The 27,148-nt window shown below is 38.7% G+C and overlaps 1 protein-coding gene across 2 annotated transcripts in view; it reads left to right on the plus strand.

Annotated features, from left to right (window-relative positions):
* The window catches only part of ERICH1 (glutamate rich 1), a 161,396-nt gene that overhangs the window by 120,823 nt on the left and 13,425 nt on the right, over positions 1-27,148 (plus strand). For both annotated transcript variants that reach the window (XM_058177552.1, XM_058177571.1), the window contains one exon: positions 24,749-24,781. In XM_058177552.1, coding sequence (XP_058033535.1) covers positions 24,749-24,781 — 33 coding nt within the window. The remainder of the gene's footprint in view (positions 1-24,748; positions 24,782-27,148) is intronic.

Consider the following 27,148-nt stretch of genomic DNA (forward strand, 5'->3'; position numbering starts at 1 on the left):
ACCCCTGGACTAGACTGCTAAAGCATCCAAGCCTCTTGGTTTAAACACTTCCCAAGTCAGCCTATTCCACTGTTGACAGCTCTGACCATTGGGAAATTCTTCTTGATTTTCACCTGAAATCTTGCTCCTGGCCATAAGCGCTCATGAGAACTCACATCTTAAAGGAGCCGTTTATCTTTGGTGGTGCAGCGGTTAAAGTTCAGTTTTGCAAGTCTAACTCTGCCCACCGCCTGGAGTTCATTCCTGATGGCGCTCAAGGTTTACTCAGCCTTCCAAGCTTCCAGGTTTGGTAAAATGAGGACCCAGATTGTTGGGGGCAATAGGCAAATAATGCTTCTGCATTGTAAATTACCCTGAGAGTGTTGCAAAATACTATGGGATGGTATATAAACTTAAACTGCTATTGCTATTGGTTATCCCTCCGTACCTGGCAACAGAAGGATCTTCCATAAACAGGATTCTTGATGTGGGAAAAGCTGGACTCTTTTCTCTGATCTGTTTTTTTATATCACATAATAAAATTAGGGATGGGCAGATTAAATCATTCTGTTTTGTATTATTTTTAAACATACCTTTATGTTATATGCATTTACCTCAAAAGATATTTTCCTAAACATTCCTTTAAAATGAGCTGTTTTTATGTATTTCTTTTAACTGAGAACTTCTTTACTAAATTTAAGAAGTGTGTTATCCAGAAGATATTACTCCATTCCACAAGGTTGTCAGAGAAGTGAAATAGGTTAATTTGAAAAATAAACAAAATAAATCTTTGCAGCATTCCTAGCAAAAAAAAAACACAACACTATGAAAAAAACATGACTGTGCAGTTGGCTCGTTTCAGTATTTGAATTTTGTTTATCACAGACTTTTAATCAACCAACATATTGGAAAATATGAAAAAGAGAAGCCAGTTGAGGTCAGTGTTGCCTGATAACTTTATAAATTACCTGTAACATGAAATAAACTTGTTCACCAATCAAAGTTGGGCGCCTCTAGACAAAAAGAAATGAAAACACTCTGTGGAATAAAAATGCCAACTGGTTTGTGGTTGGCTTTAAAAATAGGGCAGTTTTTGAAAGGATGAAAATGAAAGAAATGCAGAGTTAACTGAGTATAGGAACAATGTTGGGCTGCAGTACATGAAGGAGAAAGAAGAGTGTACATCAAGGAGACATGCAGAAAGATGTGTATGTGGGTGTGTAGAAAAGAATTGTGATTATAGTAGTAAAATCTAATACTAACCAAGAAAAAGAGAAGAGAAAGAAATGCAAGAAAAAAGAAGAGGTGTGTGGGATGTGTGTGTTTGAGAGACTTCCAACTTTCATCACAAGTCTAAGCAAATTTAGTGACTCTTCACTCTTTCTAAGGTTACCAACATTTATCTCTTCATTTCATATACTGTCTCTTATCTATAATCAAATCCATAAGAAAGCATCTTTTTAGTCCTTGTGTCAGCAGAAATTCCATGAAGGGTTGTCAGAAATAACACCACCCTCCTGTTTTAACTTTGATCAAATAAATCAACTTTACTTCCTTTTACTTCTAACAGTCTTAATTTTTACTTCATTCAAATATTGTTGTAGGATTTGATTTCTGATCATTTTTTTCTTCAACCCATTGCATAAAGTTCTTCAGGACCTTAATAATCCTCTTTTGTAAAGTCAATAGGAGAAAAATATTCAGGTCTCTCTCTTGGTGTGTCTTTTGTGTTTTCCTTTTAAATTTTAAAACCTCAGCAAGTTTTTTTATAGATCCAGTGATATGGATTAAATTGTAAATATGCTTTAGATTACAGATCGATAAATATATTTACTGATATTCATAGTAAAATACAAAAATAGCATTGATATGAGTGCGAATACTGAAACCTAGATAAATTCTATAAAAATACTTCGATAGCTTACTAAATAATAAGACAAAAGCCACACAAGGTTGGTTGACAGACATACAGATTGTGGTTGTTTTATTTTAATATATGGTAGAAAACTGAAACCAGGTTCATATCTGAATCCTACAGATTATGAAAACCATTATTCCATTTTACTAGTAAATAGCTTTTAAAAACTTGAGATGCTATTCAATTAAATGCAAGATTGCAAATTGACAGCTATATATTATTATTATTTTCAAATGTATTAAGCTAAGCATGTTGCAAGAGTTTTCATTTGTTTTGCTGCTTAGTCCTTTCATATTTTGCTAAGAAAAGACATAAAGTTATATTCATAACAACAATTGTAATATTTGACTACCTAAATTAAACTAACCAACTAAAAGCACCAATTCTTCCTTGGAGCTACATGTCATCATCAAACTCAGTTTCTAAATATTGGCACCATGAACTAATGTGGACATCAACTCCCAGAATTCCCCAACCAGCAGTTCTGAGCGCTGAAGTTGAATGCATCTTAAAAGTTGCTGAATTTGAAAACCCGTGAGCTAGCTGATTCTGACTGATATCAAGAAGTTGAGCCAATTAGGGCCTCCTTAGTATTTGGATGGGATAACACCAGGAAATCTAGTTAGTTAGACTAAACAATGGAAGAATTTTCAGAGAAACCGAAAGAGGAACCATTTTTCTATTACTACCAAGAAAGCTACATCAAAATAAATTCACTAGAGGTTGAGGTTGGCTTCAAATAATATTTTTTTTACTATTTTTCAAATAAAAACACAGGTCAGTAGAAATTATGTATTTTTGAGTCACATGCCTATATCCAGAACTTTTAATTTTAGAGGGTAGAGGCATGAAAATATTTCAAAATATTATTCAGATTTTTAAAAAGCCTCTTCCATTTACATGAATGAAATAGCCCAAACATTCAATAATGCAAAACAACAGAATACATTTGCTTTAAATCACTAAAGACTCATTGAATATTAATAAATTAAGCACATAAGTATTATCCTTTAGATGTCTAATAGTCACAAACTAGTTGGATGACCCAGCACTCGCTCTCAACACTAGGAATCCCATCAAATATTCAGATGAAGATTAAACTATTTGCCATATCTGCTCATTCCTTTCTGATGAGAAGGACAGGGGAAAATTTTTTGCAGGTCGAACTAAATCAATGCTACTTCAAGACTTCCAACCACTATTATGAGCTAACTTTTCCTAATGCATGTCCTTAATCTTGCTCAAAAACAACCATTTCCCAAAGTATATTTAAGAGGCATATAATAAGTTGCCGAAGAATCAAGGAAATACCACAAAAGAGAGCCCAGATATACAGTATTTTTGTGAAAACAAGAGTTTAAAAGCCAGTAGGAACCATCCAATGATAGGTAGCACTAGCACTAGGACTTAGATTTATGTACCGCTTCAGTGTGCTTTACAGCCCTCTCTAAGCAATTTACAGAGTCAGCATATTGACCCCAACAATCTGAGTCCTCATTTTACTGACCTCGGAAGGATGGAAGACTGAGTCAACCTTGAGTCGGCCAGGATCAAACCGCTGGCAGTCGGCAGAATTAGCCTGCAATACTGCACTTTAACCACTGCGCCTTCACGGCTCAGTCGCTTGGACTGAATTACTTGCAAACAGTTTTCCCAATCAGGATTCTCCCAACTCAGTTTAGGGTCAGTTGTTGCTTAAACGCTAAGTACAGTTTTGGCCTTGGTCTGGTCCAGCCAGGCTATCCTTATGAGCTTTTCAGAAGGCTCTTCATGTTAGTTTATCAGAACTATGGGATGGTTAAACCAGCAAACAAAAACACAAGCTGTCACTTACTTTCTTTATTTCAACTCTGTTCCATAAAACAGTTCTGGCATTGTAACATCTTCTTACGGCATATCCATCGTCCTGGATGCTCTTAACAGCATTTGGATTCTCTTCTCTGGCCTGTTTCTCTTTCTAACAACTAGGTAACACATAGTAAGAAAAGAACCTACTGTATTGCCCACAGCTATGCTTGTTTAGCGTTACTTTTTGTGTGTGTGTGTGTGTGTGTGTGTGTGTGTGTGTGTGTATGGTTTTTTTTTTAAACCGGCAAATGCAGAAAAACATCTTTCCGATTAATTGCTGTTTTCCAGGCTGCAGTGTTTCATTCTGCAGCACGGCAAAGCAAACTCTTAAATGTTTAGATAAGTGCAGTTGTAAATTGCTTTGCCCTCTGCTCAGCAAATTGGAAGTAGAATCTGTACAGGAAGGGCCTTTGCTGTTAGAAATAAATAGATAATAACTACACAAATCTCCTGAAAGGACTAAAGAACAAAAAAAGGGTTGTAAAGCATTCTCTGGCAAGTCAGGTTCCGGCCAAGTTAACAAAGGATGACTATCAGCCTCCCATCCTTTCCAGCCTTAGCCTACAGATTCAAGTTGGACTTCCAAAGCTTTTGAAAGCAGAAGATCTTACTCTGAATGCTGCAGCCTTGGAAATGCCTGCCCTTTGCTCCATATGGGAAATCTTTCTTGGGTAGGGTTTTGAGCAGATAGTTGCCTTTAGCTCGGGGAACAGAGGTGGGGGTGTTCTCATTTGAAAGCCCCTGGCTGTTTAAAAAATAGAAATATTATGTAATAACTAGGCAGGGCCTTTTGCTCAGCACCATATTACACTATACCAGTAATGGTTAACGTTTTTGGTGCCAAGTGCCCAAAGCGTGCACATGCGTACGCAAATACACGCACGTGTGCCCAAACCCCCAAAATGGAATGTGAGCACCCCCGTGCATGCGCCTTAGCACCCCTGCACTCTGTTTTGGGCCTGGAACCTGCACCAGGTCCTGCACCAACCTGGAAGCCAAAATGGGGTGCGGGGGCACAGTGTGAGGCCCCCCCATGCCCTAGTTTGGGCCTGGAAAGCCTCCTGCACCAACCTGCATCCCCTCCGTGCATCACCTCACTCCCCCCTGTGCATATGCATGCATGTGTGCCCAACCCCCATGCATGCGCGGCAGAGACCCGAAAACCAGCTGGCAGGTGGGAGGTGTGCGTGCTTGCGCAGTGGAGCTGGCTTGGGGTGACGGCTGGCGTGCCTGCAGAGAGGGCTCTGCCTGCCACCTGTGGCAAGCGTGCAATAGGTTTGCTGTCATGGCACTATACTGTACATAAATTCCATTACATCAGCCTGTCCTATTCAATCAGGCAAGGGAGGCATGTTGCACATCCCGTCAGTTAAAGACAGGATACCAGGGAGAGATCCTGCTCTGCAATTGCTCCCACTCTGAGGAATATTCTGCCCCCCTCCCCTGAGATGAGGCAGCCCCTACCCTCCTGGCCTTCTGGAAAGGTGTGACAACTTGGCTCTGCAGCCTCGCAAGGGGAGCCCCGAGAAGCACTGGGGTTGGCTAGTGCCCTGAGAGCCCTCTCTTCACTCTTGAACTGATTTTAATAGTGTTTAAATCATCCTTGCCTCTTTCTAAATGTTTAACTTTTATATATACTATTTTTGTATTTTAACATTTTACTGTACACAGCCCAGATTCTCTCTTTGAAGGAGATGAATGGTTCAAAAATGTAAAAAATATACGTAAGTACATGCAGTTCTTGAGGTACGACCACAATCAAGCCCAAAATTTATATTTCTAAGCGAAACATTTGTTAAGTGAGTTTGCCCCATTCTACAACTTTTCTTGCCACCGTTGTTAAGTGAATAGTTGCATTTGTTAAGTTAGTAACATGGTGATTAAGTGAATCTGGATTCCCCATTGACTTTGCTTGTCAGAAGGTTGTAAAAGTAGATCACATGATTCCTCAGAACACTGCAACCGTCATGAGTCAGTTGCCCAAGCAACTCAATTTTGATCACATGACCTGCAACAGTCATAAACGTGAAAAATGGTCATAAGTCACTTTTTTCAGTGATGTAACTTTGAACAGTCACTAAACGAACTGTTGGAAATCAAGGACGACCTGCCAGCAAGTAAGCAAAAAAATAATGATGTTGTAAGGTTCTTGCAGGGCGAGAATGGAAGAAAATCCTCTAAAAGAGGCCAGCCCTTAATTCTGCTCATATGTAACTTCTGGAATTTGCTTCAACATGGTTTAGAAATGAGCACCTTTGGATGCTTCCAAAAATAAATCAGTGAAGATGGGATTGTTGATGGTTGCCCCATCAAGAGACTTAGGTTCATAAGTATAAACTATCAGGTTGATTCCCCCCCCCCCATTCTCATTTTCGTTTCATTATTAGCTTGTATTTTTAATTAGTTTGGAATTATCTCTTTTCTCATTGTTCTAAGTTGTTTTCAAAGTTTAAATGTTGTTGTTTTTAATTGTAAATACACAGACACAGACGCACAGATAGAGAGAGAGATTAAGAAAAATAAAATATTTTTTTAAAAAATCAGAAACTTGGGATTCACAGCATTAGTAGCATTCAGGGAGAAGATGGCCAAATAGCATGACAGCCTAATTGTACCTCAGCACAACTGTTGTATCATTTAAGAGCTGCCCACCCCTCACTGCTTTCCTGTTGTATGATAAATAGGAGCTAAACAATGGCAGTTGGGAGGCATTGGAAGAAAGAGAACTACAGAAATACAGTATTCTTTTCCTTACTGTGCAGCAGAAATGAGAGGCTGGTTTTTGACTGTCAGAAATGTGGCAAGCGGCATCGGCTGGCCCATGAACTGGTCAGCAACTTTGCAGGATCTTGCCCCTCATCTAACGACTCAGCGGTAGCGCACCTTGAATACAGAATACTGACGTTCTTTGAAAAAAAAAATCTAATGACAGTCATTTCTAGCTGTTCAAAGTATTTTTAATCTTGGATGCATGTTGAAAAGTTCATACATAATATTCCATTTTCAAGCATTACATTCTCACAGCAATATCTTCTTATTGTGAATTCACCTAAGTCACAGAATATATGACACATGCTCCAACCTGTTTTCCTGATGCTATCTGTATACTACTGAAACTCTCTTTTCACAATCTTTAACTGGATGAGACGGTACATAATAGGGCAACAATTCTGAATCCAAGGTTCCTCAAATGTACTAAGTTACAGAATGTGTCCAAAATCCAAGATCCGTTACTCCCAAGGGAATGAGATTTGGAAATTTTATGCTTCTGTTTGCTGCTACACTCATGAGATCTTCCTTTTCAATGTTCTGTGACAGTTTCCCAGTCTCTCTCACAATCCCTTTCTTCCTCCCTGCCCCAGAAGCAGTCAGTAACCTGCCTGCTGGAAAGAGAAGGGAAGGGGAAAGGGAGGGAGGGAGGGAGGGAGGGAGGGAAGGAAGGAAGGAAAGGAAAGGTGGGAGGAACCCCCGCACACCCTTCCCGGCCCTTGCCACAGGCAATCTCAATGGGAAGCCAGCAAAAAGTCACACCTACTCCCACTGCTTTTTTGCAGCCCTGTGGCCATTCTGTTTCTCTGTTTAAGTAAGGAAATATCTTGAAATGATGCCCCAATGGGGCAGGGGGTTGTCTAATTCTTTTTTCCCAAATGCATTTAGAATAATATTTTTGACAGCCATGGTTTTAATCCTCGATTTAATGCAAGGTACAGTTCTATAAATTTCACCCAGGGATGCTATTCAGGGAAAATACAAGTTTCGTCTATAACAGTGATGGCAAACTTTTTCGGCACCGAGTGCCCAAACCGGAACGTGCATGCACCACATGTGCCAGAGTGCAGGAAACCCAAAGACCAGCTGGCTGGTGCGCTCATGCCAGCCAGCTGGTCTTCGGGTTTCCAGCACTCCGGCGTGCCTGGAGACCAGCTAACCAGCGCACATTCACGCGCCGGAAACCAGAAGAGCAGCTGGCAATGGCACATATGCCCACAGAGAGGGTTCTGTGTGCCACCTCTGGCACGCATGCCATAGGTTCGCCATCATGGATCCAGAAGAATGAAAAATCCTGACAAACGAGAGTTGACTCTGTAATAAAATGTTCTATATAAAATATATAATACTGTATAAATTCTGAAATTGACACAAGAATAGATCAAGTACCAAAGGATGATGACATGAAGGGTCACTTATAAACTCTGCTTCCCCAAAGAACCTGGTAGATGAGAAAGGAACAATTGTACAAAAACCATCTACAATGCAATCTATGCTACAATCTCTGCTAAACATGCTTTAGTCAGAAAGCTGACTAAAATAAATCCAGCTGCAATTAGAGCCTTCTAGCAACTCCTTATTTCTCCTGCAGCTGCAAAATGCTTTACAGTCAATGGACTTTGCCTCAGATTCTTTTTTTTTTTCATGTACTCATTAAGCACCAACTGCATCTTGCAAAGCTATCACTTTCACAGCGACACACACACACACAAAAGGCACTTGCGTGAGGTAAGACGCTTAGAACAATCATTCCTTTGAAACAGAATGATTCTCAACTGAGAATCGGCAAGGATATGTGGCCTGTCATCTCCAAGATGAATATCATGAAACATGTTCATGGATAAAGCTATAAAACTAAACAGAAATAAAATGGATATTATTTCCTCACCTCCACCACCTTCCCAACCTTCCAGACATTACTACTAATTGTTTTATGAAAGAGATCCTGGAAAAGTTCAAAATAGGAAAAGGCAGACAAGATCATTCTCACTTGACTTTTCTTTCCCCATTATCATCAATTGGCCTTTAGGCAGGATATACTGTAGGCTCATTTTTTAAAAAATAATAATAATAAGACAAGTATTCTTTTTATTTCTAGTTGTCTGCATTGCTTGTTACCTTGTTCAACCCTATCCCGGGTGTGTGTGTGTGGCAAACTGATCTTGGCTGATACTGAAAAGCTGAGTAGTTTGGAGGCTGTCTAGATGAGAGACAAGAAATCACAGAACTGTCATGATAGCCCTCCTGGGTAAACCAGACAGGAAACACGACTATTGATGTCCCAAAGGTGCTTTTCCAGGAGGCAACTAGACTTTCTTTTTTTTTTCTTTGAAGACATTTCGCTTCTCATCCAAGAAGCTTCTTCAGCTCCGACAGGATACTGGGGAATAGAAGGATTTATATTCCTTGCAGACAGCTGGTCATTTGCATCCTTTTAGAGGGGTAGCAAGCAGTATAAATCCTTCCATTCCCCACTATCCTGACAGAGTTGAAGAAGCTTCTTGGAGGAGAATAGAATAGAATTTTTTTTTTATTTTAGAATAGAATTTTTATTGGCCAAGTGTGATTGGACACACAAGGAATTTGTCTTGGTGCATATGCTTTCAGTGTACATAAAAGAAAAGATACGTTCATCAAGGTACAACATTTACAACACAATTGATGGTCAATATATCAATATAAATCATAAGGATTGCCAGCAACAAGTTACAGTCATACAGTCATAAGTGGAAAGAGATTGGTGATGGGAACTATGAGAAGATTAATAGTAGTGCAGATTCAGTAAATAGTTTGACAGTGTTGATGGAATTATTTGTTTAGCAGAGTGATGGCCTTCGGGAAAAAACTGTTCTTGTGTCTAGTTGTTCTAGTGTGCAGTGCTCTATAGTGTTGTTTTGAGGGTAGGAGTTGAAACAGTTTATATCCAGGATGTGAGGGGTCTGTAAATATTTTCACGGCCCTCTTCTTGATTCGTGCAGTATACAGGTCCTCAATGGAAGGCAGGTTGGTAGCAATTATTTTTTCTGCAGTTCTAATTATCCTCTGAAGTCTGTGTCTTTCTTGTTGGGCTGCAGAACCGAACCAGAGTTATGGAGGTGCAAATGACAGACTCAATAATTCCTCTGTAGAACTGAATCAGCAGCTTCTTGGGCAGTTTGAGCTTTCTGAGTTGGTGCAGAAAGAACAGTCTTTGTTGTCCTTTTTTGATGATGTTTTTGATGTTAGCTGTCCATTTTAGATCTTACGATATGATAGAACCTAGAAATTTAAAGGTTTCTACTGTTGATACTGTGTTGTCTAGTATTGTGAGAGGTGGAAGTATGGAAGGGTTTCTCCTAAAGTCTACCAGAGAAGCGAAACATCTGCAAAAGAAAAAACAAGAAAGTCCAGTTGCCTCCTGGAAAAGCACCTTTGGGATTACCATGACCTGGATGACTGAGAATCTCTATAGATGACTAGTTGATCTAACTCTACTTTACTGTATGGTTACACTAACATGAAGGCACAAGCTTCCTATGGCCACTTTTTAGTGCTTGGTCCATTACGGTGGGTGTTTCCTAAGTTTCTATCTTTGACCATTAAGCCACTGGTGGCTCCTACCTCTCTTCTCCGATTGTTTCCTAGGCAGCATCTCTTCCTCTTGTCCCCTAAGATCATCCACATATTCCATTACATGTAGGCTAGACTGAGATTTGGGGGGGGAGGGGAGAATCCAAGTAGAAGGCAATGGCAAGCTGTTGCTCTAGTGTTGCCAAGAAAATAACTTGGATGATGATGATGATGATGATGATATCAAGATAGAATACTTTATTTGGCCAAGTGTAATTAAACACACAAGAAATTTGTATCCGGTGCAGAAACTCTCAATGTACATGTAGATGTCCACACATTCTTGGTAAGGTTAAGAGTCCTTTAGAGGGGATGACATATTTTTCAATAAAAACAGATGCTGGTGGCTAAGCACTCAAATATCTAATCTCGAATTATTAATGTATTTGGGTGTTTATCTTAGCATCAGAAAAAGATGTGGATCTATCCCCCAAAGCATAATTCATACTTCAGGGTCCTCGCTCTGGGCACTTATCCAGCCAAAGTTAAGTGCCTTACAGTCCAATTAATTTTGGTCGCATAAATTGAAAAACATGTTTCTTCCAAATCAATATTATTTTTAAAAATGTTCTCTCTTTGCTGGATGATGTCCTGAAGTTGGCAAGGCACTTTAAAATATAGACCCAATACTGTCATCATAGGCCCCATGCCTGTTTCATCGTGGTCTTCAGAATGGCTTGGGTAAGGCAGCCAAAAGAAAATTGATCAATTTATTAATTTTTAGCCATCCCACCACAGTCGCCGGTAATTTTGATTGCTATTCACATGATGTCTTTAAACACAGGTTCCAGAAGGCACTTAACAAATGACCTACATTACACTGGTGTCCCTACCTGGGATCATATTTGGACTTCAGCCAGCTAGCCATTATATCACTGAACATTTAAGGAAAATGAATCACCTAGGCTACCTTTTTGTGCTGTAAATCTTTAAAAATGCATCAGGAAAGTTGTCTCAGAAAAAAAAAAGCAAAGAAAGTGAAGTTGTTGCCCTGAAGCTAAGAGAACAAAATGTTCTTTCTACCATCTTTTGAAAAGGAAAGGGGGAAAAAAGATTTCTGTAACAAAGGCATAATCTGTAAATACAGTATTTCTAAGTCCTCCTGTTTTTACCGGATGGTGCTGAATTATGCTGGCTGTGTGTTGTGCCACTCTACCCTCTGATGATAAACAGCCATGCATCACAGCTTTGTGTTCTGCCTGCCACAGGCACAGCACTGCTAAATTAATAGTTAATTCAGAGAACTTGACTATTATATTACCTTTGGAATTCAAAAATGAAAGCCTTGCTGTCATCTACCTTGAAGGGAAATAATGTAGTCTCCCCTTGGATGATGAAATAATATCTTGGAATCATTCCCATTAAAATCTGGGGCGCTTGCTTCCAAAATAAATGTGCATTTCATATATGCCGCCCAGAGTCCTTGTAAGAGAAAGGGCAGTGGTGACATATAAATATTTCTACATATGTATGCGTAAACAAATTAATATGCTGCCTATCCCTGTCAGAATAGGCAGTGTCATCCAGCTATTATTGTTTTTGTTTTTGTGCATCATTTCCTTATGTAGAAATTATTTGTAGTTTGCATAGTTAGCATTTAAGTATGACAGTGTCTTTTTTTTTTTTTTTTGAAGGGGCAGGTTTAAAAACAGAATGAATGAGTAAAAAATGAACACCGTCTTAGAAAAGCTCATCACTTAGAATTAAGTCTATTTTATTTCTGTAAGGTTCCAATAAAAATGTCTTCCATACACGGGTCATTGTTGTGATGGTCTCTGACTAAGTCAGCATTCAAAATTTAGCTTGACAGATTTTTAAAAAAAATTTTTTTAGTAAAATGAAACTAACCAGCATGGCTCAATTTAGCATATATGTTTTATGAGGGAGGGCTAGTTTGGTAAAGTGGTTAAGATGCTGGAGATAAAACAATTTAACTGGATTAGCCTTGGGCCAGCCATTCACAATCCAATTTACCTCACAGGGTAGTTATTATGAAGAAAATAAGGGGAAACACCACCTTGAATTTATATATGTACATACATACATAGGAATAAAATCTAATAACCTGAAGTCTGAATCATAGGGATTGCATTTATTCAAAAAACAAAACAAACCTCAGCTTGCTGAACAAGAGTTGGTAATTGAAAGTCACCGCTCATTTTCCAGTACAGTCACAAATTCTCTTGTAGCCCAAGAGAAGGGATTTTATCACAATGCAGGAGTTCAGTATAGGAAGAAATTCAGATCATTGGTCCATCAAAAATAAATCCTGTTACTTTTTGTACAGCGTTTGTTCTCAAGCCTGTCTGTACATGCAAACATGACTTCCCCTATTGATCCTTGGTGAGGCTGGCTCTTGTTATGTCCATTCTGATGAACTTTATTCTCCCTTCTGGAAGCCAAACTTAATTTTAGGTTTATATCTTTCAGAAAATGTTACTGAAGCATCAAAAGAACAATACTATTGGCTCTGTTCCTACCAGAATCCTATATCTCCCTGAGTTGTCCATGAGATATATTTTCTTTTATGTACACTGAGAGCATATGCACCAAGACAAATTCCTTGTGTGTCCAATCACACTTGGCCAATAAAGAATTCTATTCTATTCTAGATACAAGAATATTTGAAGGTCCAATCTGAGTCAGTTCATCAGGACCACAGGTTTATTCTTCCAAGCTTTTGGACTCTTGCTGAAGCCCACTTCTCAATTTATTTATTTATTTTATTTATTTATTTAATCCCGCCTTTATTATTATGACTTTCAATTTATTTCTTTATTTTGTGTATTTATTATTAATCCTGCCGTTATTCAAGGGAGACGGCGTCACTAATGCGCTGACATTGTAAATCACTCAGAGTGTGCTATAAAGCACTATGGACCAGTATAGAAGTCTTAAGTGCTATTGCTATTACTCTTCTTCCCTTTTCGGAAAAAGAGATGATGAAATGATAACACAAATATGCCTACAAGAGGATATTAACACTTCAGGAGAATTGACATCTTCTATATGTGTAGCCAACAAAAAAACCCAAACATTTAACTTTCTAGACCGAGCCATCCGTGTCCATACTCATCTTAGCTTCTTCTCTTAAAATGTCCTCACATGAAATCAATAAAACAGGTTGTGATTTTATTTTATGGAAGTAAATAGTGATCCCAGCCTCCCAAGAATCTGATTTCCCTGTCCCATTCTTCAATGGGACAGGGAATGGCCTCATTGAATGGTCTGTATTTTTTCAGTAGATTCCATGTGGTGTTTTTTTTCTGTGTCCAGAGTAGCCAAGATTTAGATCGCTTTGTTGTAAAGCAAGCTGCTTTTGATTTGCTTTCTTAATAAGATTCGAACATACCAAAAGAGTTTTCGGATATTGGAGACATAACTTGCTCTCGGCTGAAGAGTTAGGGACTTCTGCCAACACTTAAGCTTTGCCGATAAATCACACATGGCAGCTTATATAATAGGCTTGGGCTTTATATACTGTATCTGTAGGACAGTGGCATGTAAATATCTTAATCGGAACAACATGCTCCAATCTGAACAAATTTCACACTGGCCCAGGACTGTACTTTTATAGAATAGTCTAGGCAAAGTGAGTTCAAATAAGCCTCTATGGCAAGTTTTTATTTTCATTAAGACGTGGCTGTCTACCAGCTCATCTTTTTAAAAAAGGAAATTGGAAATTGAAAGTCTCTGAAAAATGGTTATCTACCTGCGGAAAATCACACCGGGTTATATAAGATTGTTGCAGGTAAGATATTTTTTCTTTCTCTCCCTACCATCCCTTTTTACTTACACTTCTGCAGGGCTACTGTTTTGGGTCACATAGCAAAAGAATATTAAATTTGGTCCAGCCGATTTTCCAGCCATCAACGGGAATCTAATTAAATTTCTAGGGGGATGCCTTGGTTATCAATCCGGATAACTGGCGTCATTCTACATTGCCCAGAGCAAAAAGTGTGTATTTTGTTATTGTGTTTTCAGAATTTTCTTCTTTCTTCTAGGTTTTTAATTACAAACCTTTATTTATGCTGAATCCAATACCTACTTAGCCCCAAATAAACCCCCATTATATTTAACAGGAATTACTTCTGAGTACAAGAACGTATACAATTATCTATTCACAGACATCCTGGAACATAACGCCGCACTATTAGAATGTGAAGGAAATGTAAATAATGCTAATTATGGTGAAGTTCCTAAAACATTAACACAGTTGAATAGTAAAATATTCCTGTCTTAATGGAGCATGATTTGAATATTTAAAACATCTGTGCAAAAATCACAGATTCGTAGAAAACCTTTGATTTTGCTAGCTTTCCCACAGATAGGATTCTACAACAATACAGAAGAATATAATAGATGCAGGGACAATTTGAATGAAGCAGCTTTTACTGTGATTCATCACATTTCATGGCCTTTAGAGCACCTACCATCTTCTTAATCAGGAAGTCCCAGAGGTGCCAGTGGGAGAGGGGATTGTATGCTCAAAATGGCAAAGCGCTGGTTTCTATGGCAATTTAATATAGAATGACTTTCTGGTCACCTTGCACGCTTCCGCCTCTTATTAAATGGAATTCTCACATTGTAGTTTCTGCTCTGCATGTCTGCATGAATTTCTGTTCATAATACATTAAAGCATCAGTGACATTCACCAAGGCTACAGCCATAAACTCCCCTCCCTTATGCTTACTCACAATAGTCAGAATGAAATGGAGTAAAAACTCTTTATAAAAAACCTTTCCCAGTGCCCATCAGCAATGGGGGCCATTTTCTAGTTTGGTCCAGTGGTGAAGGTGCTGGCTTAGAGACTAGGAGACTGGGAGTTCTAATCCTGTGAAAGCTGGCTGGGGGTCTTTGGGCCAATCATTCTCTCTCAGTCCATTCCCCTCACAGGGTTATTATTGTGGGGAAAATAGAGGAGGAAGTAGTATTAGATATGTTTGTCACCTTGAGTTACTTATAAAGTAATAAAAGGAGTATAAAAAGCTAATAAGTAAATACAGCAATAACTCTTGGTGACACTGGCAATTCGTTCCAGCTTCTCATTTTGAAAATCAGAATAAAGCCCATATTCCATAATATTTACATGACTACCACATATGGGATTGGAATTTTCTTTTTTTCTTTTAAAAAACAGTGCTGACCCTAATCTGTGGCAGGGCACTCTTGTTCAGTGCTCTAAGGCCACACTTTAAATTAGACGCAAGAGGCAAGGCAGCCATTCCACTCCAACCACTGAAGACTGATCGGATGCGGTATATGTAGAAATAATCAGATCCCAAAGCGAAGGATTATGTAGTAAATAGACCAGGACCTCTGAAAACTAAAAGGGAACAATTTGGGAATATGGGGTTTGGGAAAACAGCTGAAGCAAAGCCTCTCCACTGGGAACTGAGGTAGGACTGAGCATGCTCAGTAGCCAGAGAATACGGCATCTTAATTAGAAAAGATAAAATGGAAAACCAAAGGGGAAAAGTGGATATTGGCAGGAATTCTGTGGCAGGAATTCCCATGCAGATGGTTAGGCGACTCCAATAAAGGAGAATATTTATAGCTCAGGATGGAAATGAGGGGTCCTTTGTGCTCTCTGAGCTTGGTTGTTTTTTTGTAGATGTTTCATTACCCAAACTAGGTAACATCATCAGTGGTAGTGAAATGTCTACAAGAAAACAACTAAGCTCAGAGAACACCAAGGCTAGGCAGCTGGATTATTTTCACACAAAGGCTCTTTGGGTATTCCAGGTACTAATCTGTTAGCTTCATCTTCTCCCATCTGAATGCTTTAATGGGGAATTTGCTTTGCCTTCTTGCAGACCCAAGCAGCTGGGAAGTTAATCATCAACCCCATGGATACGCTGATACATCAGGCGGCCCTGTTCTTGGGTTTATTTGGGACCAGCATCTCTACCTACAGCTTAATGCAGCTGGCTCAGAAGAAGAGGAAACCTGTGGATTTTTAATCAGATTTTGGATCTCAAGCCAAAGAGTTAAGCCTGAGGAGCAGCCATTGATTTTCACTGTCACTTTCAGAGATAACTCCTCTGGCTGAAAAGTGTGCCGAGAGTGTCATCCCCTGCTGTGAATACGAATCCTCTCAATTTGTATTCCACAATATTTCTTGAAAGGTGGAAGAAGAACCTCAATTATTTCCCCCCCTCCAGAAAACAAACTAACAAAAGAAGAAGAGCTAGAAGAAGGAGGGAGGGAGGCATTGCATTTTATGACAAGATGGATTCCCCAGGACAAGCGATGGATTTCTTTTTGCTAAGCTTAATACACGCAGAAAGATATCTGTATACACACAGATCAGTTAAAATCTGAGCTAGAGCAGACAGACAGATTGCCAAGTAGATTGCCAACTGCTCTGTTATTATCCTACCAAATCATTTTGGGCAGAAAGATTAATGGGACAAAAGGGGAGCAACTAAAAGTCTGAAGACAAATAAGGATGCCTTTCCCCTTCCCCTTCGCACACAAACTGATTGCCATGATTTGGCACCACCATCTCAGCTGAATGCCTGGACCTCAGATGCCAGAGGGAAGTGAAATGGATGGATGTGTGTTTAACACTCTACGCAAAAGATAAGCCATATATTAACAGGCAGTTCTATGCAAATGGATGGTTGGTTCTGTGCTTTGATGGGCATATATGGCAGGGATATAAGTTAGTGCTTATTGCTTCTGACAACCTCTCTGTTTGGTAGTCCTATAGATAATAGTTCTCAGACACAAAGTCCAGTCCTATGAAATCATAGGATTGACCAAGCCTTAGAAGACATCTAGTCCAGCAACTGGTTCCGTGGAGAGAGTTTTTTCCTGTGGATCGGAGGGGGCGTGATTTCATGTGTTGCCTGCATGTGGTGGATGGGGCTTCGCTTGTTTGCATGGCCCAGTTTCTGGCATGCCGCGGACTGGTGCAGGTCCGTGGACCTGGGTTTGAGGACCCCTGATCTAGTCTATCCCCTTCTGTTACCCTTTGAACTAATACAGACAGGAAATCAAAATAATTGGTTTTGTAATAGCAGTACCATTTTTATTGTAAGTCTATTGTAAATCTTGCAAGTCTGAAAGTACTTCTCCCTCCCCTGCCTTTACTTTCTAGAGAACTAGGGAGAGTCCCTTCTGAGATATTTTCTTCATGCCCATTCCTCCTTTGGACTGAGATTTCTCTTATCAGATTGCTGTCTAGGCTGTGGCTCTTCCTCCTGTCCCCCAAGGTTATTCTCACAGCCCATCACGTCTTCAGGATCCATGAGTGTATCTCTAGCAGGTGACCATTCAGCCTGTTACCCTACTAAAACGGTCTTCCTTGGACACAAACAGATATGTGGAAGATGAGACTGAACTTAACTGTAACTGAAAATTGTATGATGATTTCGTTTCAGATTACCACTTTAGAAAAAGGAGAGCAACATATTAGATGGATAATTATCCCTTTGAAGTAATCTGCAGACCCAACCTTCAATCAATGTTATGGTCATAACATACCTTCGGTTATGTTATGGTCAATGAGACTTGAATCTTGTATCAATGAGAAACTGAGTAGCTCTTTCTATGCATCCCATTTACTATAATATGAAACAAAGCAGGATAGCAACCAGATATCCTGTGCAAAGATTCATGGTAAGATTTCTTTTTTAAAAGCATGATTGTTTTTTTGTACTCATCATTGCACTTTCTTTGTTAATGGTACAAATCATTTCCTTTGTAAACAGTATTTATGTTCAACCACTGTGGGGCATTGTACACATCTTTCTTTCTTTTAAAAAAAACAGGATTGCCTAATGCATTATTATAAATCATAAACAGATTTGACATTACACCCTGCTATATTTTTTTCCCGCCATGTCTGAGAACAAGTGTGAGGAGTTAGAGAAATTAGAAAATTGGTTTTTAAGAGATTCGTCCCAAGAAAATTATCTAATGCGTTAAATTTAATTCGCCACCCAAGCCCACAGTTTAGCATGTTTAATTCTTTGCCAAATAATCCTTTATTCATTCTTCATTCTTAGGGACATTAGCAAGCTTTAAATGAATCTTCTGGCAATATAGGAATGCTTTACCATGGAAAATAATGCATCTTATTATATGAGACAGATTGTTATTATTTCTTAAACAAATGTACTCTGTTTTTGGATTGGATTCAGAATTTCAGAGGTCATCTAGGCCAATGTCCAGCCCCTACTTAGTGCTGGAATCCAAATGCAAGCATTTCCGACAAATAGTTTTTTGATTTCCATTTGAACACCTCCATTGAAATCCATAATTTCTCTGGGTCATTGGCTCCACTATGGAATTTTTTAAGGAAATTTTTGCTAAAATTCAAGCAAGATCTGTCTTCTTTTGTAACTTATATAACTACTATAATTTGAATTCCTTACTTTGTCTCCTGGATCCTGGCATTAGGATGATCAGATCTTACCTTGCGTTGGGGCTTATTTAGCATACATTTTAGCGGTGCAAAAGTGAAGATTGAAAAAGTCATGAAATGTCATTTCTTATTTAGAAGAGAGACACATTTTCTGTAGGTGAAGCAGATCCTGCACTTCATCTGCTTCCAAGCCTCAGAGGCAATATTTCATCACACAGCAGGTTAACTTGTGCGAATGTGCATTTGTTTCACTTAGTTAAAGTTCTAATCCTTTGGGAGAAAGTTTCTAATTACAAAATAGGTCTGATATTTTGACTGCAGCATGAAAGGTGAATAATTAAAGGAGCTAAGGATACTGATTAACAGAATTGTTTATGATTATAGCTTTAAAATTATTCCGATTCTATATTTGGCAAGGGACGTACAGAGATGGAAGCATAACTTGTATCCTCAAAATCAGCCCAGAGTTAGGCCCAGATCTAAATGTTCTAACACTGTTTTTCAACCTTGGCATCTTGCAAGATGTGTGGACTTCAGCTCCCAGGATTCCCCAGCCAGCCATCCTGGGAGTTGAAGTCCACACATCTTCAAGCTGCCAAGGTGGGTTGGGGAGGGAATGGAGATTTTACAGTATCCTTCCCCTGGAGTGGGGTGGGAATGGAGATTTTACAGTATCCTTCCTCTGGAGTGGGGTGGGAATGGAGATTTTACAGTATCCTTTCTCTGCCGTGCCCACCAAGCAACATCCACTAAGCCATGCCACGCCCACCAAGCCACACCAACAGAATCGGTAGTAAAAAAATTTGAAATCCACCACTAACCTAGAGTCACATTCAGTAAGATAGATGGCCGTATAAATTGGTTAAATAAATAATTTAATTTAATGGAAAGGTCTTTGTGTTTTACTTCTGGTCTAATTCGAGCTAGAAATGCTTGAAACACCCTCTTCCTTTTAACTTACGTTATTTAGCTTACATAACTCTAAAATCCTTGGCAAGGCATCAAAAATTTAATGCAAAGTACAAGGCTTGCTGCTCCATGCTTGGGAGGTTTGAAACAATTAACTGAACATGTTGATATCTCCCAGAGATATATTTAGATGGGCACAAAGTTTGCACATTTATTGGCGTTCTAGTACAGGAGATTGATTGATTGATTGATTGATTGATTGATTTGTGTGCTGCCCGTCTCGTCTAGAGGCCACTCTATTCCAGGGCCTTGTCATTTCCATAGAAAGCTCCACTGAGTTCAGGACAAATCATTTTTCACCAGTAGTGCATAGAGCAAATGGCCAGTGCATTTATTTCTTGGCTGTCCAAAAGGCCAAATATTGCATTTACTTGAATGGAAGATTTATTTAATCAGATAGTTTAACCTAAAATGGGAACGATTTGGTAGAATATATAATAGGGGCATAATAATCTCCCTTTTGATAAATTCTATGATTTATATGCATGGTGCATTCTCTCTCAGGACAAAGAACATGACCCTGCAAATTATCTGAAGCTGTGTTGAAGTTGTGTTCTATTGAGGTTAGAAAAGCACTGAAAGGCTGATATTTATTAGTCACTGGGAATGACTGTTACTGTTGTAAATGCTCTCATAATTCATACCCTCTGGAACAGGCTGCATTTTGCTGGCGTCACTCTTTTCCAACTTCCTTGCACTGTCTCTGAAATAACCGAGACTGAGAACCTCTGTTTTGGGCGAATATTATCTTCGAAGCTTAAGTATTTCGCATCACCATTGACGAATCAGAGTATGGCTTGTGAAACTTTCATTTGCGTTGTTCTTTGGACTGCCTTAGGTTTACTGCTTCCATCCAATTATTGAAATACTTCACCCTTTAGGAGTTGAAAGTTTTTATAGCTCTTTGTTTCCTATTGTAAATCTGCACCTTTTTCTGATTTTTTTGGACTGAGGGGTGAAAAGCTAAGGAGAAGAATAGAAAGAAGCAGCAAAACAATACCTTTAAAAAATAAAGGAAAAAAGCATGCCTTTCATTTTTCATAGATATTGCTCAGAAAATGGAACCACCCACCAAATCAAGCTAAAATTTAGCTTAATCAAATGACATTTTAATAAAGCTCATATTCTAACCACCAGAAAAAAGTCTCCAAATGTCTGCAACATCTAAGATAGAATTTGATTTTGATACAGTAGTCCTGTCCTTCCTTGCTGCCAGATGACAATCAAGTGGAATTTTGCAGCTGAAATCTGGTAACCTTAGGATGAGTGTTTAATTGGACATCCAAAAAAGGAACAGGATTTTAATTAGGATTGGCACAAGTTGTTCTACTGATTTCCTTTTTAAGACTTGGCACCTGGCTGTAATTGCTTCAGAATTAATAGAATGTGTGTTGTCTAATCCCTCAATGGGATTGTTACAAGCATCTTACTGGTACCACAAAGAAGCCAAAATTATATAGACTTTGGAAGTCTGCCTGTATTATTATAAGACAGAGCATCTCTCCTCACCCCCCAAAAGTATTTTTTTTATGATTGCCATGTGTTTTTTGTATTTGTGTGGATTTTTATTTATATTTAGTTTATTTTGAAGAATTAATATCTTATTTTTCTTAAAAAAACAGGAAAAACTGTGTAACTTAGAGCAATAATGCTATCAAATCAATAAATGATAAATGCCCAGTTCGGGTAAACCGGTAGTGGCAACTGCAGGTGGGCTCGTTCTCCTGCTGCCCCCAGTGTAATGCCGTCCTACTTAGCCAAATTTTCGAGGCCAGGCACATGTGCGGAATGTGTGCATGAGAGCAAAGCACATGCACGGAAGACTGGGTGCATGTACGGAAGGCATGCAGGGCGAACGGGGGGTAAGAATATTGGAAACCCACCGTTGATGTATAGCTTGTTGTAATATCAATCTCTTTGTGTTTATGCCACACAATATCAAGACAATTAGAGGAAGATAGACCCATAAGGGAAATTTGGAATGACCTATAGTAGTGGTTTAAACAAATTTTTAACACTTGGCATTCCCTATGCATTCCTGACAACTGTTTGTACTTGAACATGTGCTTCCTCCTTCAAAGGTAAATGGAGTATTATCTCATGCAATTTGAGCACACAGCTGAATCTTTGCTTCTGACTCACATTCAACACAGATGTCAAAACTAGAGCAATTGTATGAAATAGAGGGAGGAATATATATTGTTCTGGTAGGTTGTGAGATACAGGGTTGCAGCTGGATGTCTGCTTATTCAAATGAAAGCAGTGACAGGAATAGGGACAATTAGACCTCCTTAGGGGAATAATGCAGAGATAATCCATTGGGCATTAGTGCTAAAAGCAGCTACATTCAGGTTAGGGTTATCAATTCGAACAAAGAAGGCAAGCGTGCTCAATCCAAGGTCAAGGCTCAAGAGCATTTGGCCCTCATATTAAAAGTGATGGCTAATGAAGAGGTGAGAAGAAGACTGTCACAATTGTAATCCTAGTCTGATGCCAGTCCAAACAAAAGGCCTTTTTGTTTCTTTATTGGAGCTGCAGCAGATATTTTTTCCAAAAATACCTCTCATCAAACAAGCACAGATTCTCTTTGCTTTTTTAATTTAACCATTAATTAAAAACATTACATTGGGCTTTGAACATTCCCATGAGATTTCCCCTCCCTTTTAAAAAAAAAATTGACTTTTAATCCAGTAATACTCAGATACATTTGACTCTAATTCAGCAGACTTGTGGCAGACATTGCGAAAAAGGATCTTGACTTCTAAAATCACTGGCATATTGTCTGGGAGTCAGAAAATGTTGTAACCCCAAATCTGATAAAGAAGCAGATTTTAAGATTTATTTTTGTTGTGCTAAAAAGCAAGCAAACCCGGAAACACAGTTCTGGGCTACAATAACTGAAGATTTTGTGTTAAGCAAAGTAGAAGTGCTGTGGGTTATATATGATAAACAAACGCATCATGATTTTCCTTTCATAAAATTGATGTTGCAGCATCACCATAGAATCCTCTGCAGCATTTATTTTTTTCTTGAAGAGAGTTTCTTTTTAGTAAAAAAAAAATAAAATCTAGCAATCCCTCAGGCTTCTAAGATTCCAAGATATATTATTCATGTTTTCAAACACATTTTATAATAAAAGGCTAACATCATTGTACTCTTAAGAAAGAATCAAGAATCTCATATTTTATTACTACCGCGTATCTTTCCTTCAGTCGCATGGGACTGAAGAATAAACAAAGCTGGAACCCAATTCAATCATTCTTCTTAGGAAGCTGGTCTTACAGTAAAATTAGATGATCACTCTAAATTGGTCAGATTTATCTACAATTACTGGCAAGTGCTTTCTTTCAGTTCTGACAGGGGTCATAATTTCTAGCTATAATTAGTTTTATCTGCTACAGTTATTATTTTTATGGTAGCCATCCAAGCAGAAATCAGGTGCAAGGATAGGCGTCTTCTTTCAAGTTCAGTTTTCTAGGAAAAAAATAAGACCAAAAACAATATTTAAAGAAGCAAAGATGTTGTCTAATTTTAGATCTTTGTTTCACATGTGATGGATCAACTTGTTTAACCTTGTTATAACGAATAAGGCATAGCTGATTTTGTATTTTGAAGTTCATAATAATCAGATTCATACAATATGCAAAGTCAAATCGAACAAATTATGTTTTGGCTTTATAAGTCATGTGAAATAGACTGTTGACTCTGATTATATTCACACAAAGATGCAAGCCAGAATTATTCTGCCATTGTATGCGGTTAACAACAACAACAAATCAGACCAATCTGAGCTACTTTAATAACAATAACACTTATATTCCACTCCATAGTGCTTACAGCACTCTTAGAGCAATTTACAGTGTCAGCATATTGCCCCCAACAATCTGGGTCCTCATTGTACCAACCTCGGAAAGCTAGAAGCCTGAGTCAATCTTGAGCCGGTCAGGATCGAACTTCTGGCTGTGAGCAGAGTTAGCCTGCATTCTAATTACTGTGTCCCTGATAGAGGTGGTCTTTGAGCCAATGTTAAGGACCCTGGGCACTTGTCCTGGGAAATTTCAGCATCTAAATTGAGATCATACAATCTGGTATCTAATTCCTATGACTATTATGCATCAGCCATAATTTTTCATGTATTATACTGTTGATTGGATTTTTTCATCCATAAGAGGATGGCAATCAGATAATAATGAACCTTATTCCATTTCCTTTGTCATTATTATGTCACAGAGATTTGGGCTATCAGTGGCTTTATTCTTTTTCAAGAATGCAGGATCTATTGAAATAGTTTGTACTCAGGTATAAATGGATTTTGATTTGTATGAATGCTACTCAAGTCAAAGGTATAGTTTAGTGTGGAGAAATTACTCATGCAACCATCACAATTCCCACTGTACTCTCTCTGTAATGCATAATTTATGTGATTCTTTAGTATTCTCTTGAACTAAAGTCAGTGAAGTAAGTGTCCATCCCTGACAGCTAGGAAGGAGAAAATAAATCATGAAGTGAGGTTTTTTTAATTATGAAGACAGTGAAGGTTTTCCCTCCTTCCTCCTGAACTGTCTAGTAAAACTGTACCAAGTTATCAATGTGTATGGTGTACCAGCCAAAAACCAAACAGAATCAGAAGTGAAACATTTGTCACAAGGACAAAATTATTTATCTACAATAAGACTTGAACATTTCAATTATAGCATCATCATTAGTAAAAGCATCCAAATCAAAAAACAGATGAGGTTTTATTAATTCATTTTTAGTTACCCAAGTAGCTGAGATTGCTCATTCTTAGTTGATTCTGAACACATACAAGATTTTGAAACCTGGACCAGAAGGGGTAGTTATTAGTTGGATCAAAGATGAAAAAAAAAGCCTCATTGAAGAAGAATGGTTCTAACCTCTTTTGAAGGACCATCAACTGAATTACCTTTGAAGAAATATAAAGCCACTAGGGCCAAGATACCCACTCCATCCCTGACTGATACTTTACTATTAAGTTCAGAAATTCATACCAACCGAAGTGAAATAGGCAGCCATCAGCTCATCAGTTGCCGCATTAATGTTGGTACCAGGAAATTGAAACACAATTACTGGTGCTTCTCCTAATTATCACTGCCCATGGGGGAAGGAGAGAATCACAAGTGTTTGGAAAAGGAGCCCAGAGAAATGGGGAGCCCCTCAAATGGTTATATTGTATGTAAGATACTGGTCCATTCTCCTGGGCTTTGTTTGCTTTTGCATTTGTGTGTAGCTACAGTTAACTGTTGTTTTAATTGTTTTAACAGGTTGTTTACTGTACATGGTCCAGAATGACACAGGTGAGATGGGCAGCTATATACATCTGATATATGAGGGATACGTGGCTCAGTGGCTAAGATCCTATGCTTGTCATTCAGAAGATCGGCACTTCAGTGGTTCAAATCCCTAGTGCCGCGTAACAGAGTGAGCTCCTGTTACTTGTCCCAACTTCTGCCGGTTCGAAAGCACGTAAAAAATGCAAGTAGAAAAAATAGGGACAACCTTTGGTGGGAAGGTAAACAGCGCTCCATGCGTCTTCGGCATTTAGTCATGCCGGCCACATGACCATGGCGACGTCTTCGGACAGCACTGGCTCCTCAGCTTAGAAACGGTGATGAGCACCATCCCTAGAGCTGGAAACAACTAGCACACATGTGTGGGGGAACCTTTACCTTTTATACATCTAATGAAGAAATGTCCATATTGGGACTTCCCTTTGCTTTTGAAGTTTAATTGACATTATTCTATAATTTTAAAAAAATTAAACCCTAATATAATTTCTAATTCTAATGTTAAATTTATGCATTTTTAATTTTTCTGTTATATTATATTGTATACCACCCAGAGCTCCTCTTTTAGGGAGATGGGAGGTGTAGAAATACTATTTATATAGATATAGCAAAAATTAAGATAACGAATGCAGGATATTCATTTCTAATGACATAGATCTTGCATTTGTCTAGCCTATAGGATCACTACACATCTTATATTTGTATGGATCTTATTCAGGAGGGTATATATAGCCTAAAAGGGATGCGGTGGCTCAGTGGCTAAAACGCTGAACTTGTCAATCGAAAGGTCGGTAGTTCAGCGGTTTGAGTCCCTAGTGCCGCATAACAGGATGAGGCCCCGTTACTTGTCCCAGCTTCTGCCAACCTAGCAGTTCAAAAGCACGTAAAAACTCAAGTAGAAAAATAGGGACCACCTTTGGTGGGAAGGTAACAGCGTTCCGTGTGCCTTTGGCATTTAGTCATGCCAGGCACATGACCATGGAGACGTCTTCGGACAGCGCTGGCTCTTCGGCTTTGAAACTGAGATGAGCATCACCCCCTATAGTCAGGAATGACTAGTACATATGTGTGAGGGGAACCTTTACCTTTACCTATATATATCCTATTTTAAGAACCAATCATATAATGATTTTTCCCATCAAAATTATATTATTGCACTTACAAATTTCTATATTTGCTATCCAGTTTCTGATAGTAGCTCTCAGTCATTCGGGAGTCTTCTTAACCAAAGTTCATGAATGATTCAAAGACACCACCTGCTTTATGGAATTTCATACATCCTGTCTAAGTTACCAAGGTGCTCATTTTTATGGAGATGAGCTATTCCAAACAGAGGAATTAGAGACACTTCCTTGCATAAAGTTTCCAGGAAGCCATAATCGGTGCACCTGATGCTTTATTTTGAAGTAGAGAAGTCCACCGTAAGCACTAGATAAAACAAGTAGCAAAATACTCATCATTTTACAAGCAGTGTCTCTTTTTCCTGGAAGAAAAGAAGCTGACGTTATTCAGAACGTCGATGGTATTGCTTCTGAACAAACAATAATTTCAGCTTAAATTGCTTCCCATTACCTCTCATAAAATTCCTTTTTAAAACTTCCACACATAGGCAGCAGATAAGCTTGGCCTTTGTACAAAAGAGAGGCCTCTTGCATTTATTTTCCCCTTTTTCTATGCAATGGGTTTTTGCCAGTGGTGGGATTCAGCCAGTTCGTACTACTTCGGGAGAACCGGTTGTTAACTTTCTGAGCAGTTTGGCAAACTGGTTGTTGGAAGAAATCATTAGGGCAGAGAACCAGTTGTTAAATTACTTGAATCCCACTACTGGTTTTTGCCAACATTACATTTGGGTGTTTCTATATGATTCTTTTCTAGGAGTCTGATTAATAAGAAAAATAAGAAGCGTGCAATTTAGCATCATAGTTAAGTAAGTAAGTAAATAAATCATTCAAAATTCTGTTCCAAATCTCAGGGCAGGATGCAAAACAGATAAACAAGAAGTCTTGACCCCGGACCTACTTGGTACTTTGGATCCTGACTCCATTAGTTCCTTATCGGTACCATAAACATTTCAGGATTTCCTGACCTGCAAGGACTTTTTCGTTGAATTAATTAAAATAGGCCATGTCAAGCGCCAGACAAATCAGATGATTCCGGCAGTTCAAGTGGGTATAAAGATTTATTGCAAGCTTAAGTTCTCTACACAAATCTGAACTACTAATGGTCAAGGAAAATTAGTGGGAGTTAAGAATAGAAAGGAATTCAAGGTGGGCTGAATTTAGATCTCTTGTGGGCGCAAAGGGACTCATGACTTCTGACGTGTTCAATGCTCCCTCGGGCTGAAGCTGGTCGTCTCCTACAGGCAATTACACAATC

Source organism: Ahaetulla prasina, chromosome 1, assembly GCF_028640845.1.
Source record: "Ahaetulla prasina isolate Xishuangbanna chromosome 1, ASM2864084v1, whole genome shotgun sequence".
Lineage (NCBI taxonomy): Eukaryota > Metazoa > Chordata > Lepidosauria > Squamata > Colubridae > Ahaetulla > Ahaetulla prasina.